Source organism: Balaenoptera ricei, chromosome 20 (genome assembly GCF_028023285.1).
Source record: "Balaenoptera ricei isolate mBalRic1 chromosome 20, mBalRic1.hap2, whole genome shotgun sequence".
Taxonomy (NCBI): domain Eukaryota; kingdom Metazoa; phylum Chordata; class Mammalia; order Artiodactyla; family Balaenopteridae; genus Balaenoptera; species Balaenoptera ricei.
In genome coordinates, this window is record NC_082658.1 from 47,564,496 (window position 1) to 47,581,371 (window position 16,876).

The following is a 16,876-nucleotide window of genomic DNA, read 5'->3' on the forward strand; positions in this document are numbered from 1 at the left end:
CTATGAACTTTGTGATGCAAACAAAGTGTGCCAAGCCAACTACCAACAGGTGGCATTAACAAGTACTCATCACAAACAAATGGACTTTCATAATGGTCTGTCAGTAACAAACCTAGCCTAATTATAGAAAGAATTTTTTGTCTTAATAAGATGTGAACTGTTAATGAGGAATGGGTTGTCAACCTCAGTACCTCATATTCCCTTACGTGGTCTCCTCTTACCAGAAAATATATTCTATATACAACTCGCTAGCAGCTCCAAGCCTTCCATCCAGACTGCATTCACACTATATCTTTCTTACTACTTTTTCTTTTTCCATTACCTTAACCAAACCTTTCTTATTAATTAGAAAGATAAGACCTAATCTCCTCCTTCAACCTACAGTCCCAGAACCACTCCGCTTGTTATGCCCTAAAGCAGTAGTCACATCTCCTAGTAGTAGTCCCTTCCTGACTGCACAAAGATTACCTTGGCCTTAGTGTACTAGCAAATCCTGAGGTTGTTTTAAAAGAACTGTTTAAAGTTCCAGCTCACAGTTGGAATTTTTTTCCCTCTGCTTTGAAGAGAGTCACTATAGTCAGAGCAACTTATTCACACCAGCTCTTTGAAACATGTGTGTTTCAGGTGAAGCCAAAAAAAGTCTAAAGCTAGACTCTAGTCTTTAAACCTCTATTACAAAATAAATATACCTCTGAAACTTCCCAGCTGGTGGGAATGAAATGCTGTCAGGCTTCCCAACTAATAGAGGGTAATAATGAATAACAACAAAGCCATACATAAATAACCCCATTATCATTCTCTTGAACTGGTTAACCTTCTGATTATTAGCCTCTTGACATACTTAATTCAGGTATGAGAGTTTAGGGACGCTTGTAGGACTATTTATTTGATCTTTTTGTCCTATCCCACTGTTCTGACTTTATTTCTATTTTTTAAGGTTGGTGGACACCAAGGAGGTATGTGTTACATGCCCGGAGGTTTCAGAAGCCACTAAATATATCAGACCTGCCTTAATTGGAGGATATGGGGAAGCAGTGGGGCTCTTAGCCACTTCATAGACCAGCTGAGTCTCCAGCTACCAACTCAATTTATTTGAGAGCAGTACTTCAGGGAACTTAATAGACCTACAGTGCACTAGCACAAATCTGTATTTTAGCCGGAGTACAATTTATTTATGTACTACTTATTATATTGGTTTTCTCTCTGTATAATATATGAATGTCATTATTAAAAATTAAGAGCACTGAATTGTTGGTGATAGGTTTAATAATTATGTGTTTTATTGACAGCTTTCCTCTTACTGCTACATCACCTAGAGGTGGCAAGAGAACCCAGATGGTAGATAATAGGATTAGGTTGAAGTGGCATTTTTCCAAAGGAAATATGATATGCATGAGCCAAGCAGAGTTTTGTTTCATGTGTGTGTTGTTTTAGATATGTGGAATACTAATCAGTTAGGGGAAACCAGTATGATAGCTAATTTTTACCACCCTGAGCTCAGACTGAGAAACTCTTCAGGTTACTAGAAGCTCTTTACCAAAACCAGGAGTCCCCTGTGTGGAGGTCTCACAGAGATTAACACTTCTAATTGCTCCCTTGAGTTTCCAATCTGTCCAAAACCAACCCGCGTTCTTTCTCAAAAGTAATACGCAGTATGTGCCCTGTAGAAAACTTTTCTTGGTCTAAGAAAAGGGTTTTTGTTCTCTTATGAAGGAATGTGACTATCACGAATGGACATACTGTTTTTTGGTGCCAAGAAAACTAATACATGAGACCCCATTAATAAGAAGTGAATATAATTTTCCTTTTCAGCAGTGATATCCTTTTGAGATTCTGATCTTTCTTCTTAAGATCAGTACCTTAAAAGAGCTTTTTAAATTGGTTGCCTGTTTTGTGTGTGTTCGTTTTTTTTTTTTACTTATTTCCTTTGGCTTTTTCTTAGGGTGGGGGGGAGGGATGTTAGGAGGAGATAAGAACATAGTCACATGTGTTCTTCCCATAACAATGGTGCTGATGGTAGCAGCAGCTTCCACGTAATCACTGTTCCCTATGTGCCAGGCATTTATATGTGATTCACATACAACATCTAAACCCGGCAGTAACCCTGTGTAGTAGGTATCATTGTGCCTCTTTGTTTTTTTTTATTTTCGTTGTGCCTCTTTTATAGAAGTAAAAACAAACTCAGAGAAGTTATTTAACTTGCCTAATGTTACCAAGCTAGTAAGTGACGGAGTCAAGATTCTAACCTGGTCTTTGATTCCAGAGCCTACACCACACTGCCTAAACCCGTTAAACTCCTCATTTTAAAAATATGCTCTCTTCTTAAGTAGAATTATTTTGTTCACCTTTTTTGAGGTTTCATCTTTTGAAAGACAGAGCACAGGTCAAGAACAAAAGCTGGGATTTAGCAGCAACTCCTCTGTGTACCAGCTATGACCTCTGGCTAGTTCCTTCACCTCTCTAAACCTCTTCGCTTATTTGTGTAATGGGAATCTTAATAGGACTTACTTAGAGTAATTAGGGGTAGATGAGGCAAATTAAGTTTAAGCTGGAAGTCTGACACATAGAAAACTGTCAATAAATATCAGCTATTTTTCTTTTTTGATCAAGTTTCTGTGGCTGCGTACATTAAAATATTTTTGCTTCCTTCTTGTTTTCTCTACCTGATTTTTACACATCAGTCTCAGGCTTCTTCTAATATCTTGAATGTTGCCTTGCATTCATCCATCTTTTTTCTCTGTTTTGTCATTGAGTTAGCATGCTCTTTACACCCACTTGGTACCTAGTCAGTATTTATTGATGCTAATGATGGTGGTTAAACAAAGATGCTGTTGGCACCAGTCCTGCAGCCTCTGAGACTGCCTGAGTAATCATGACTCCTAAAAACAGAAAAGGACTCAATCATCTTACTCATAATTGAAGGTCAGAATTTGATGTCAGCATTTGTTTCTGTGGTGATTATGTAGCTTTTTCTGCAGCATTACTTGACAGTTGGAGTAGTCAGGCTTTCTGGCATGAGGCTGATTATCATGCATTCTTAAATTACTTCCTAAAATAGATGCAGCATCATAAAGGTGGGTTAAACAAATATTGATTGTAGTACAGATTTGTTTTAATTGGAGCAAGAGGTCAGGGGAGGCTTACATTGAGGGGTAGTTGACTGCCAGGCTCTATCCATCTACATTAGTTCCCTAGTCATCTTGCCCATAATCCTTTTTTGCGTCAAAGAAAACTGTACAAAACTGTTTTTAATCCTAAACACTCCTCCCTTTTCTCTGCCTTTCTGGTATCTCTAATACATTCCTACCTCATTTCTTTGATTGATCCTCAGAAGATTTCTTATTTTTGCTTTTTCCTGCTTCAACCTCCGTTCTCCATGAACACATTTTATTCCTCAGCAACCTTTGTGGGAGTCTAGCAGGGTGTCCTGCATATTATATTTGGGCTCTATGCACTAACAACTCAACTCTTGACACTGATGTGCATTATTCTAAAGAACATCGTATCAGTAAGATTGAATTTATAACTTATTAATGGTGACATGCTTCCGTAATTTCAAAATCCAGATTTTTTTTAATAAAAGAAGGAAAGAATGGGAAAAAAATTTTAATAAAAAAATAAAAACTTTGTGCAAGAAAAAGAAGATTGTAACCAAAAGCAAAATTAATACCCCATCTGTGGCAGATTTCATTTAGTAGAAAGTAGAGACTTGTTTATTTCTTACCATATCTAATGTAATATAATATATAAACTTATATTTTCAATTTCGATCTCCCACCAAAGCCTGTCCTATGTTTCCAGCAATCTCTATTTCAGAGTTTTTTGTGGTTCAGTTTTTTTTCTTTTTTTCCCATTTTCTTCTCAAGGACTACTAGCCCAACCCTCTACCCCACCACACACAAAAAGTTAGCTGGGAATTCTTTATATGTACACAGACGTGCGCACACGTGAATCTTTAAAATTCTCCTTATCTGTTAAAAAAAAAAATAGGGAATATGAAGCTATGTAAGTAAGCATACATGATTCATAGGTACAGGAAAATGTTTATTGAATTGTCAATTTTAGCTTTGTAATTTGACTAAGAAGGGTGGAAGGGGACTTCCCTGGCAGTCCAGTGGTTAAGACTCCACCCTTCCAATGCAGGGGGCGTGGGTTTGATACCTGGTCAGGGAATTAAGATCCCACATACCACACGGAGTGGCCAAAATAAATTTAAAAAGAAAAAGAAACAAAAGGGTGAAAGGAATAAGACTTGAAGGAAGTAACTCAGGAGGTAGAAAGAGACAGAGGCAAAGAAAGTTTAAGGTAGAAAAACTTGCCTCTATGATTTTTTTTTTAACCTTTGTATTATTTTTCAGTTGCTGGCAAAAGGAGTATCATTATTTAGCCTGTCCACCTGACATTCCTTCACCCCCAGCCTAGATCTGTTGCATGGGAGTAGTTCCAGGTTGTTATGAGGATTAAATGAGGTGAACTATGTTAAAAGTGGCACATAGTAGGCTCAAAAATATTTTTCACCAAACTGAGATCATCCTTCAGCAAACAGTGGGATTGCTTCTTATTTGAGGTTGTGGCCTACTAGTAACAGAACTAAGACTACAGATCCTAGAAGAAATTAATAAGAGTACCTGTGTGGACTTGGGCAGTTACTTTAGACATCTTCGGATTCAGTTCCTTCCAAAAGGAAAGACTAAAACTCAAAAAGAGAACAAGTAGTCTCTAGAATAACCTACCACTTGTGCTGTGAGAACTCATAGAGATAATTTGTATAAAGTGCTTAGAAAGTGCCTGGCACATAGAGAAAGCTCAATAAGTGTTAGTTGCTTTTATTTTTGTTATTTCTCATGTGTTTTTAAAAAAGTCTTAAGGTGAACCATTTTAGGAAACCTAAGGCAAGTATGTATGTGTTTTTATAGATACAGGCAAATTGCCAATTAGAATGTGCATCTAATTAGAAGTTCAGTAGGAGCTGAAGAAATCTTGATGGTTTCTCACATGTTTAACTAAAGGTTTAAATCTCTGTAGTTATTGGAATTTAGCAATTCTAATAATTTAGAGATTTATCTTTTTAGAAGAATATTTCTTGTTTGTGCTACTTTGTTTCTCTTAACTCCTGTTGGCTGTGTGATGGCAAATCTGGCGTATTCAATCCCAAAGCAGTGCCTAAGGGGCTTTATGAGATTAACAGCCATAACACTTGTGATCTTTGAGTGAATCTGTTGTAATTGCTTGTTTAATTGTCCATCTCCCTTGGTGGGCTATGAACTCAGTGACATCAGTGACGGTCTTTTTTTTTTTAATAAATTTATTTATTTATTTTTGGCTGTGTTGGGTCTTCGTTTCTGTGCAAGGGCTTTCTCCAGTTGCGGCGAGCGGGGGCCACTCTTCATCGCGGTGCGTGGGCCTCTCACTGTCGCGGCCTCTCCCATTGCGGAGCACAGGCTCCAGATGTGCAGGCTCAGTAGTTGTGGCTCACGGGCCTAGCTGCTCCGCGGCATGTGGGATCTTCCCGGACCGGGGCAGGAACCCGTGTCCCCTGCATTGGCAGGCGGATTCCTAACCACTGCGCCACCAGGGAAGCCCAGTGACATTCTTATAGACCATCAAATTTCCAGTGTCTAGAACAGTGTCTGGCACATGCTGCTGTTGAGAATATTTGTTAAAGAACGAAGAGAGTGACTTCCCATTTGAAGACACATGGCAAGGGAGGGATTCTGAAAGCCACATCATGTAATGCAGTACTGATTTTCTGATTTTTGCTTGGAACCTGGTTTTTGCAACATGCAAATAATGTCAGTCTTATGGATTTCATTTTCTCTCTTGATAGTAAACAGAGTGAGGCAAAATTTCATGGAAAGGGTTAGTCTTCGGAATCATGACCATCTGGGTTTGAATCCGAGCTCTGTGTCAGCAGCTTAACCTGTCCCAGCCTCGATGTGCTCATATCTTAATAGAAATAGTTACAAATTAGGTATTGTAAGTGAGGATTAAATGAGATGACATATAAAGTGGCACATAAGTAACTTCAACAGAAAGTTAGCTTCCTTTCTCCTTTTCTTCTCCTCATAGCGCATAATTAAAAGTAATTCAGCTATTCTTTATTTCAAAGTAATCTGCATGTTGTGGTGACATTTGGTTAAGAAATGGGAATAGTAGGCAAGCTGCTATGGGAAGCAGCTTGGTGGGGTAGAGAGAGCACTAGACTGAGTCGGGACTGAATGTGACCTTGGGTAAATCACATAACCTCTCTAGCTGAAGTTTGTGTTTCTCTTAAGTGATATTCCCCATTGACTAATAATTGAGAAAGCAGCAAAGGGACTATTTTCTACCCTGTTACATATAAAGAAGCTTCTGAAATGTCAGTATTACCAAAACAAAAAACCACACACAATTAACTCTTTAAAACAACACAGAAAACGTTTGTGTCTCTTGGGCATCTGAGGCATCAAGAGCTCCCATCCCCCCCTGCCCCCACCCTTGCATTTGTAATTGTTAATTTGCATCATTCGTTTTTCTGAAGCAAATCAGAACATTTTGAAATCCATATTTCATGGAGCTACTTAACTAATTGCTGCAATCAGCAGCAATTTATTTTATAGCAGCGCTGTTCAGATCGCTCTGAGGTTGGCATACCATGCACAGTGTGTTTTTTACAACCATATTTTTAATGATGAGTTTTAATAAGGGAAAATGGTTAATCTGCTGATATTCTCCTGAAAGTCCTAACTTTGGTCCTGTGTTTTACCTTTACCCAATGCTAACTTAAAAGGCCACAGCGAAGTCATTGACCCAGTGGGTGCACCGGCTGTCGGAGAGGCTGTCCCATTTAGAAGGACCGGGAGAGGGAAAGTGCACCCTGTTTTTCTTCTTGTTTGGAGACCCTCATTCAATTACTCAGAAACAATAATCAGATAGCTGCTGTTCAAGTTAATGGCACCTCTGAGTCCCTGTCAAGAGAGCTTTATTTAATGTGCAACAGACCTGGAGTGATGCAGGTGCCTTTTCAGGCCCTCATTTAATTTAAGCTGCTTTAGTTGGCATGGCAACTAGTTGAGACATCTGGGAGACATTATGCTAGGGATTGAGACTTCAGAAGATTTCTGCTAGAGCAAAGCAGAAACCTTATCATAAAGTGGTGTGTGTTGCTTCTAAATTTCTGCAGCTATATTGTTAAATCTCCAAATTCAGGAATTGTATTTTCCAGAGAAATAAAATTTTTTAAGGTTGGCCTGGTCTTTGGCTTGTTTTCTGTGAAGAAAAAAATGCTCTATTCGTGAGGTGAAAAATATTCATTTCAACCCTGAAGAATTTACTTTGCTAAACTAAAGCTTGACAGAACTTACTCTGTGCAGAGTGGCTGTTTTAATCACTTTGTAAAAATCATACATTTAAATTTTCTCAGACTTTTATGTTTAAAAGATATTAGAGGAGGGGAAAGCATCTCTGCACAAAGGTAAACAAAATGGTCAAGGTAGACAGGGCTGTATGTGGTTTTGCCCTGGACTTTCTGGTTAAATTAAGAGTTTATTAACCTACCCTCATTTTTTTTTAACCCAGCATGTCATCTTCTCAAGAAGGAGAGATATGAAAGTAACACTCTTCTAAACTCTTCTTTCTTAAATATTATAACAGGAGATTGAACGAAAGGTTTTTTAAATTCACAGATCCTGAGGACAGTAACATAGTAATCTAGTTATTTGCGCTTAGCAGAGGGAATACCTGCTGGTTTATATTTTCTAAGAAACTGTGCACATATGTATGGGCTCTTAGTATAGAAGAATTGACTTACCATTTGAAATCATGTTTTATATTCATTTTGAATGCCTTGTTTTTCAGGGTTTTTTTGATATCTGGTAGTACTTTGCTCTGTGTTAGGTTGAACAATGTGAAATTACTATTTTTGTTGGTCAAAATGGTCAAACATTGTCAGTTCAAATCCAACAGGTCTAGGATGTGAACAACACCCTGATCTGAAAATATATGTTTCGTAATGCTAAGTGAAACTTAAGAATTTTTTCTGAAATTAGTAATTATTTATAAAATATCTGACTAGAACAGTACCCATTCCAGCCAATGTTTTGCTTTTCCCTTTTCTTTGAAAATGTAGTCACTGTTAGAAGAAAGCATATGACATTATTTCATACTTATTCTCTGTTTTTGGCTTTTGTATCAATTCGTTCCTTTTATAAGTCAAAGCAAGATTTTTCAAGTGCCAGCACTGTGAATTCAACCTGATAACTTGAAAACTAAGATGTTTTCTCTCTGCTGTTTGCATGCATACCAACTGTCACCAGTAACAGTAAAGATTCTGGAATCGCAGCTTGGCTGCCTGTTTTATAGATAAGTGAGGCAGAATAGAATCTAACCTGCTCTTCACTTCCATGCAAGAACTTTTCAATCCTGGCAGGAAGTAAAAATTGTCAATAAACTCAGAAGACATGGCTGACATCCCATACAGATGAGTACTGTCTTTAGGAATTTTTTTTCCCTGAGTAAAACTGCAAGTTGATAGTACTTAATACAGGGATAGCAGTTGTGAAGTTTTTCTGGTTTTGTTCTGTTGTTCTGTCTTGGTTTTTTTCCTGTGTAATGTTCTTTTGTTTTCGTCCCTTGAGATTTCTGGAACCAACTCAAGAATATTAGGACTTCTGATTAAGGCTTAATGGTGCAAGTAGAAGTTTTTTCCTGTCTCTATCCTATGATTAAGATTTCCTAGTGGGAAAAATTTTTAGTATATACAAGAGGGTTAATATCCTTAATATGTAAGGCACTTTTACAAATAAATTATCACCCCAGTAGAAAATTGAGTAAAGAAACAAGTTTCTCTCTCACTCTTCCTCTCTTTTTCCCTCTCTCATACTCACACATATATATGGCCAATAAACATGTAAACAGTTTTCAATCTGAAAACACAGTTGATAGAACACAAATCTTTACTGCCAGTTCTTCCTGCAGCCCCCCTAAAATGTCAGTAAAGGGTTAGGAACTCAAACTAGAAGAGGCAGAAACCTCTGCTGGCAGTAATGAGAACCCAGAAACAAGTTCTTGCTCAGAACATCAGAGCAGCTCAGGGTTTGGAGGCATCAAGTATCTCAGAAAGTAGGGATGCAGGTAGGCCTAAACACAGAATTGGTTGCAAGCCTGTGTAAGAAGTAGTAAGATGTTCAAATGTTCAGATCGTCTCATATTCCGCAGGAGACCATATAATGCTTTATTCCCTGGAGGCAGCATGAGCGGAGCTGTGGTGTCTTTGGCCCCATCCCCACTTATACAGAACACTGGCAACCTGACCTATGCCCTCCAAGACACAAGTTTGGAGGGCTCTTCTCTAGAGAAACTGATTAACCAGAGAGAGGATCTATACGTAATTGAGGATCCTTCGTGAAACAAAATTAAAGCTCTATGCTGCCGCCCCCCCCGCCACACACACAAAGCTACATTACAGTCAAAACAGTAATAACCTAAAGGCCGATTGATAGGGGATTGCTTAAGTCATGACATATTACATAAATTGGAATACTATTTAAGCACTTTTTTTTTTTTTGAGGGGGGGTGCTGTGTTGGGTCTTCATTGCTGCGTACGGGCTTTCTCTAGTTGCAGCAAGCGGGGGCTACTCTTCATTGCGGTGCGCGGGCTTCTCATTGCGGTGGCTTCTCTTATTGCGGAGCATGGGCTCTAGGCACGCGAGCTTCAGTAGTTGTGGCTCGCGGGCTCTAGAGCACAGGCTCAGTAGTTGTGGCGCACGGGCTTAGTTGCTCCGTGGCATCTGGGATCTTCCCAGACCAGGGCTCGAACCTGTGTCCCCTGCATTGGCAGGCAGATTCTTAACCACTGCGCCACCAGGGAAGTCCCTATTTAAGCACTTTAAATGATATAAAAGAATTGTATACCATGGAAAGATATTCACAAGATATTTTAAATTAAAAATATATATGTATGTGTGTGTGTATGTGTGTGTGTGTATATATATATAATATGATCTACTTTGTCACAATAATTCCACTACAAGGAATATATCACTAGGAAATAATCAGATTCACATAAGGCTACATATGTGGGATATTTATCTCATGGTTATTTAAAATAGTTTAAAAAATTAGAAATAACTTGGATTTTCAACGATGACAGATGGGTTAAATGAATTATAAATATATCCATACATTAGAACCCTCTACAGTAATAAAAATTCTGCAAGAAAACAGGCAGCAAAGCCATGTGTGTGCTATAATCCCAGTTTTAAATATACATATAGGTATGCATACACAACATTTACATGAAGATATTATAGGTTAATTCAAAGAGGTAGGATTCTATGTAGTTTTTATACTCTTTGGCTTCTTTGTATTTCCCTAGTTCTGTGATGAATTTTTTTTTTTTTAACTATTTTGGAAAATTTTTAAAAATACCCAAAAGGAGAGACAATAGTATAATATCTATCATATACACAATACCCAGCTTCAGCAATTACTAATCATTTTGCCAGTCTCATTTCCTTTTTATTGAGAGGAGGGGGAAAAGAGAGCTGTATTATTTTAAAGTAGATCCCAACTATCACATTATTTTACCTAAAAAATACTTGAATATGCATTTCTAACTGGTAAGGGCCTTAAAAACATAACCATCATAACCTAATAAAATTAGCTAATTCCTTACTATCCCCTAGTTGCCTCAAAGATCTCTTTTTTTAATCAGGTTTGTTTGAATCAGGATCTAAACAAAGTACATACATTGCATTTGGTTATTATATCTCTTGAGACTTTTTATCCCAAACATTCCTCCCTTCCCTTCCCCTCACAACCCCCTCCTTTCTTTTTTTCTTTCTTTCTCTTTCTCTCTTTCTTCCTTCCTTCCTTCCCGCCTTCCTTTCTCTCTCTCTCTTTCTCCCTCCCTCCCTTTCTTTCTTTCTTTCTCATTGATTTTTTGGAGATATTTTTCCTGGAGAATGATCCACATTGTGTGTTTAGCTGATTGCTTCCTCATGATGTCTTTTTATTTCCCATATTTCTAGTAAACTGATAATTAGAACTAGGAGATTGATTATATTGTGTTTTTTTGTTTGTTTTTTGTGGGTTTTTTTAAATTTATTTATTTTTATTTTTGGCTGTGTTGGGTCTTCATTGCTGTGCGCGGGCCTTAGGTGCGCAGGGCCCTAGGTGCGCAGGCTTCAATAGATGTGGCACATGGGCTCTGCAGCCATGGCCCGCAGGCTCTAGAGCACAGGCTCAGTAGTTGTGGCGCACGGGCCCAGTTGCTCCATGGCATGTGGGATCTTCCCGGACCAGGGCTCAAACCTGCGTCCCCTGCACCGGCAGGTGGATTCTCAACTACCATGCCACCAGGGAAGCCCGATTATATTGTTTTTTAAGACATGAATATTTTCTAGGCAGTGGTGTGTATATATATCACAGGGACATAATGTCTTGTCCCACAATAAGTGCTGCTAAGATTGAGTGGTGGATTGAGTTGATGTGGGTCTCATTCCTTTGAAGTGGTTTTAGCAACCATTGATAATTGGTACATTAGATCCATGGTGTCATAGAGGTTGCAAAACAGTGATTTTTTTCCCCCTAATCTATCATTACTTCTGTATTTATTAGCTGAAATTCTTCTATAAAGAACACTGATCATTTAGTATATTTTATTAGAGTTTTTAAAAATATAACTCAAAAGAAAAGAAGGTAAAATTCTAAATTGTGTAGGGCCATTGAAACAATTTAAACATAGTCAATTTCACTATTATGTAACCTTAGGCAGGTTACTTGCCTTCTGTTAGCCTCAATTTTCTCGTCTGTAATTGGGGATACCACTACCTATCTTGTAGGATTGCCATGGAAATTAGATGAGATGATATATTTAAAATACTTAATGGAGTGGCTAATACCTAGTAGGTGCTCAATATATATTCATTCATTCAACAGACATTTACAGGGGACTTACTATATGTAGGCATTGTTTCTTCTGAGACCTTTGGATAGACTTGTGAACAATACAGAGAAAAAACCCTTGCCCTCATGGAGAAGGATTGGAGAGACAAACAATAGATGTAATAAGTAAATTATGTAGGATAAGTTCTAAAGGAAAAAAGAAAAAGTAGGGCTGTGCGAGGGGGTAGTAGCAATTGGACGAGGAATGCAGGACACATTATTAGAGTAGTCAAAGTTGGCCTCAATCGAAAGATAAAAGTGAAGCAAAGACACAAAGGAGGTGAAAGAGTTAGCCAAGTAGATGTCTGGGGAAGCACAGTCCAGGCAGAGAAAAAGGAAAGGCCTAAGGTTAGTATGTGTCTAGCATTTTCAGAGAACAGCAAAGAGGAAAGTGACAGGAGGTTAGAGAAGGAAGAAAGCCAGATCATTTATGGCCCTGCAAGGACATTTTAAGGACTTTGACTTTTCCTCTATATGAAATGGGAAGGTTTTGCAGGAAAGTGACATAATCTGTCTTTCGTTCTAAAGCATCTAAAAAATCTAAAAAATAAGATGAATTGATGAATGGAAAGGGCCATGGATAAATGTGCACTGAAGCAAATATGACAAAACGTTAAGTGTAAATCTAAGTGGTAGGCATATATATGGTGATCGCTGTTTAATTCTTTCAAGTTTTCTGTGTGTTTGGAAATTTTTATAAGAAAAAAATTTTTTTAACTATTAAGAAGATAACTAAATCTAACCTTGATAATAATATTGCAATTTAACGGATGTGTATCATCTTACAGAAAGATTCTAACATGTCACTGAAAACTCCTGTAAGGAAATTCTACATGCCAAATCTCATTTCCTCACTAACCTTCATTATGAAGTAGAATATATTTCTTTGGAGAGAGCCTGGTTAATAAAACCTAACATAAAAATTAAACCTAAGAGTATAAAAACCTTAAAATTGCATTTTCTATATAATAAAGTGACTCAATATACAGACAAGATATAACAGTGAAAAATGTATTCTGGCTACTGTGTTTTAGAAATCTAGGGGTCTTGGGCCAGGGTGGTAAGAGTGGACATGATAAGAAATGCTCTAATTCTGTGGCTAAGTTTTGAAAGAACCAATAGGATTGGAGGCAGAGTGAGAGAGGGATCAAGGTTGACTCCAAGGTCTGTGGTTTGTGGTGTGACCAACTTGCTGGAAAAATAGGGGTTTGCTGTGGGAAAGCCTGCCACCTACAAAGTGTGTGGTGGGGGAAAGATAGAGGATACATCTTGGACATGTTAGTTCGAGCTGTCAATTAGACATCCCGTGGAGATGATGAGTAGACAGTTTGATAGACAAGGCTGGACTTAAGGAAAGAAGATTAACTAGAGATACAGAGTTGGGAGTCATCAGCATGGATGTTATTTAAAGTCATGGGACTGGACCCCATTACCCTAGAGAGTGAATATTGAAAGAGAAGAGGACCAGGGACTTCCCTGGCGGTCCAGTAGTTAGAACTCTGTGCTTTCACTGCCAAGGGCCCAGGTTCAATCCCTGGTTGGGGAACTAAGATCCCGAAAGCCGTGCTGCATGACCAAAAAAAGAGAGAGAGAAGAGGACCAAGCCTCTTGGGGCATTTCAAGAGGGACATTTCAACATTAAGTGCTTGGGAAAGAGCACCAACAAAGAAGGTCTGAGAACAAAGAACCAGAGAGGGAGAAGGAAAGTCACAGTTGGGTGTCCTGCTAGCCAGTTGAAGAAAATGTCTCAAGGAGGAGGGCGTTTCCAACTGTGGTGTGTCGAGTGTTGTCAGTTATTCTCCCTTACTCCCAAGTTGTCCCTTTTCCTACCTGTTTTTGCTACAACATTAAATGAGAAGTGTTTTTAAATCCTTCTCCCCAAATAATCACTTACTACAAGAGACTTTTTAAAGCTCATAAGGGTAAGATACAAAGCCTAACATCACTTTTTGAAAATTTTAAGTTTTGAAGGCAGATTCCTTCTCGTCTTTATTTTTATAAGCCCAGCATTTACCCTTAAAACAAGCATGTAAATGCTAAAACAAGAACCCCAGGACCTCGTAGTTCATTTATAGCTAATGGTAAGCACCCTAAGACTGCAGCCTCCATAATATCTTTCTGGAAGAAGAATTTTAGGATCTGAGGAACTATGTAAGAAAGCAAAATAACTGACATTTTTTGTCTTGCCTTTCCCTGCTTTCAGGTGCACAGGGCCAGGGAAGCCTTACTGTTTTACTCAGAATGTGAAACTGACTTTTACAAGGTGTCAAAAGAATTTGAATCCTGGTAGGAGCCTCCTAAAGTCAAAGGCCCTCTCCCCTTGTCTTAAGGAAGCTTATATTATTTAAATCATAAAACTCACCCAGACTTTTAAGGAGTTCTTAACTGCAGGCAGAGTAAGACACGAATCTTTCCTTTTCTAGATAAAGCAAAAGGTGATGCCTTCACAAGAGTCCTGAATTCCCATCTCCATTGCTCCCTGTGCCCCAGCCTTTGATCATCTGCCTTGTGTTGATTGAGCAAAACCCTGAGGGTATAACAGAGTGCAAAGCATGGGAAGCTTAAAATTTAGTAAGGGAAGTATAAATGTATAAAAAGTTAAATAATGAATTCAGTTGTGAAGATTGTAGAGAGATTTGGATTTGAACTAACCATTTTGCATATTTTTAGGAGTACCATACTTTATAAAGTAACTTAAGCCACAGTTGATAGGTAGGTTGTCATCTTTTCCATTGGTGCCATGGTGGCCTAGGGTGAGACCAACAACCCTCTCTTGGGGTTCAAAGAACACTCCAGTAACATGTCTGAATAGACCCTCAGACTGGTCTTCACACTCTTCCTGGCCCAGCTGTCGTTGAAAATATTTACCCTTATGTTTCTCTTTTATAATGTTAATTATAGTGAAGTCACTTGGTTGTTTACTTCTGCTAACTTTTTAAAATTCTTTAGTTTTGGCAGTGTTTTATCTCGTGAGGGCTGGAATTGTCACCTCTTTCATGCTGTCTAGAAGCTTTCTTTCCCTAAGCTTTTTCCAGCCTTAAGAACAGAAGTTATTTAGGCCTGGTACCTACTTTGCAGGGATTGGGGGCTGAATTCTCAGAACTTTCCTTAACTTGAAACCTCAAGATATGTTGTCACAGAATTGATGCAGAGTGACCTACATAAAATTATCGTCTCTCCTCAACCACTCAGCTCAGATCATGTCAAAGTTTTTCTTTATCAGATTTTGCGAGGTAAGATTTTCTTTATGAAGAAAAAGGTAAGTGTCACTGTATAAATGAAATGTTTTGCTTTTCATTTGAACTAATCTGACCTTCCAAGGCTTACTTCTTCCCTAACAACTTCTTTCTTTTGACCAAGGTATATTTAATAATTTCTATACTTGATGTTAAATAAGAGGCTTTTAAGGGTAGCCAAGTGGTTCTTATTTTCAGTGATGGAAGAGAAGGCCCTATCTAATTCACTGGGTAGCCGAGGGGGTTAATATAGGGAGGTAAATAAGCAAGATGGTTTGTCAAACAGGAATGCTTTGTCACAAAGTTTCCACTAAACAGCCTTTAGTAGGAGTGTGTGGCTGGCATCAGATGACTAAATTGAAAAGGAACTGTGTTCCCTATGGATAACATACATTCTTCAAGCCAGCAGTAGGTGGGCCTGGCCTGAGTGTTGGCAGGCATGCCTGAGTTCAACTCTAGAAAAGCAAAATGACTCTTCAAGCATGGAAGAGACTGATAGAAACAGCCAGCTAACTAATTCTCTAGGCTGGCTCATTAAAGAGCACTGACTTGACAGAAAAGCGATTTGGGCTGACATTGTTGGAGCTTCCTCTGGCCATCAGGTGTGTCCTTCAGAATTTTGCTCTTACAAATGGAGAGTTGTTTAAAACTGAAACAGTTTTCTTACCTAGTAAAATACTTTTTTTCTCCCACGGGATTCAAAGAATTAAGACATTCTTTATAAAAATTGACAAGCATCTGCCAAAAGAATTAAAGCACATACACAGTGTTAAAGCTAGAAAGTTCACCTTCTATAGATTTGTTGATATTTGGGGATGGGGGTGGGGTGGGGGTAGAGGGGAGATATTGGATACTGGATCTTTTTTTCACACTTGTAAAAAAAATGGGATTTGCTATATTTTATTCAGAAGACTCAGCCTTGAAGCTGTGATCTTGAGCAGTGCTAAAGCCTACAGTCTTTCAAGATGTCAAAAATATTTTTAAAGTAATTACCCTCTTGATTCTTAGTGGTGGAGAATACTACCAACAAACCTGGGCAAGTTTCTGAATTTTGTCTCATCAATGAAGATCTGTCCTGGGAAAGGCTCCCTGCTGGTTGATGGGAACTATTTTGTGGGAGCAGCTCACAGTCACGGGTTGAGAGTATCAATAGCAGAGCTCCAGTAGCCACACTTGTGAACAATTCAAGGTTACTGGTCTGGTCAGCCTTAACTCCAGTGCTTGGAACGCTTGTCTATATACTTAAACCTAAATAATCTTTCGAATTATGGACATTATCTCTAGACTGTTCAAACCTTTGATGACATTTTATTTTACTGTAGCAAAATTATAGTTTTTTGAGGTAGGACTAAGTCAAGCTTTTAATAATGTTCATTATGCAGTTATTTAGAGAACAATTTAAAATACTGTACTCTTGTCTCTATGGTTTTCCCCAAATCATTGGTTGAGTAAAAGGAATTAAGTATCTGCAGTTAAATCTGTTTGTTGTTTCAGGTTTGAAATATCTCCATTCAGCTGGCATTTTACATCGAGACATTAAGCCAGGGAATCTCCTTGTGAACAGCAACTGTGTTCTAAAGGTAGCTTTTCAGTTTTTTTAAACATGTAAGAAAAAATTGGAACGTCAAGGCATGTTTAAGAACATGTTTTTGTGAAAGAAATGGTTAAATTTATTTTCATCACTTTACCAAAAATTAAAGAACCCAGTGTTCTCT

The 16,876-nt window shown here is 38.2% G+C and overlaps 1 protein-coding gene across 3 annotated transcripts in view; it reads left to right on the forward strand.

The window, feature by feature from the left end:
• NLK (nemo like kinase) overlaps positions 1-16,876 on the forward strand; it is a 147,772-nt gene that overhangs the window by 106,803 nt on the left and 24,093 nt on the right. For all 3 annotated transcript variants that reach the window (XR_009499572.1, XM_059907458.1, XM_059907457.1), the window contains exons 4-5: positions 15,052-15,158; positions 16,656-16,741. Coding sequence is in view for 2 of the 3 variants with exons in the window: in XM_059907458.1 (XP_059763441.1) it covers positions 15,052-15,158; positions 16,656-16,741 (193 nt within the window). In the remaining variant the exon portion in view is untranslated. The remainder of the gene's footprint in view (positions 1-15,051; positions 15,159-16,655; positions 16,742-16,876) is intronic.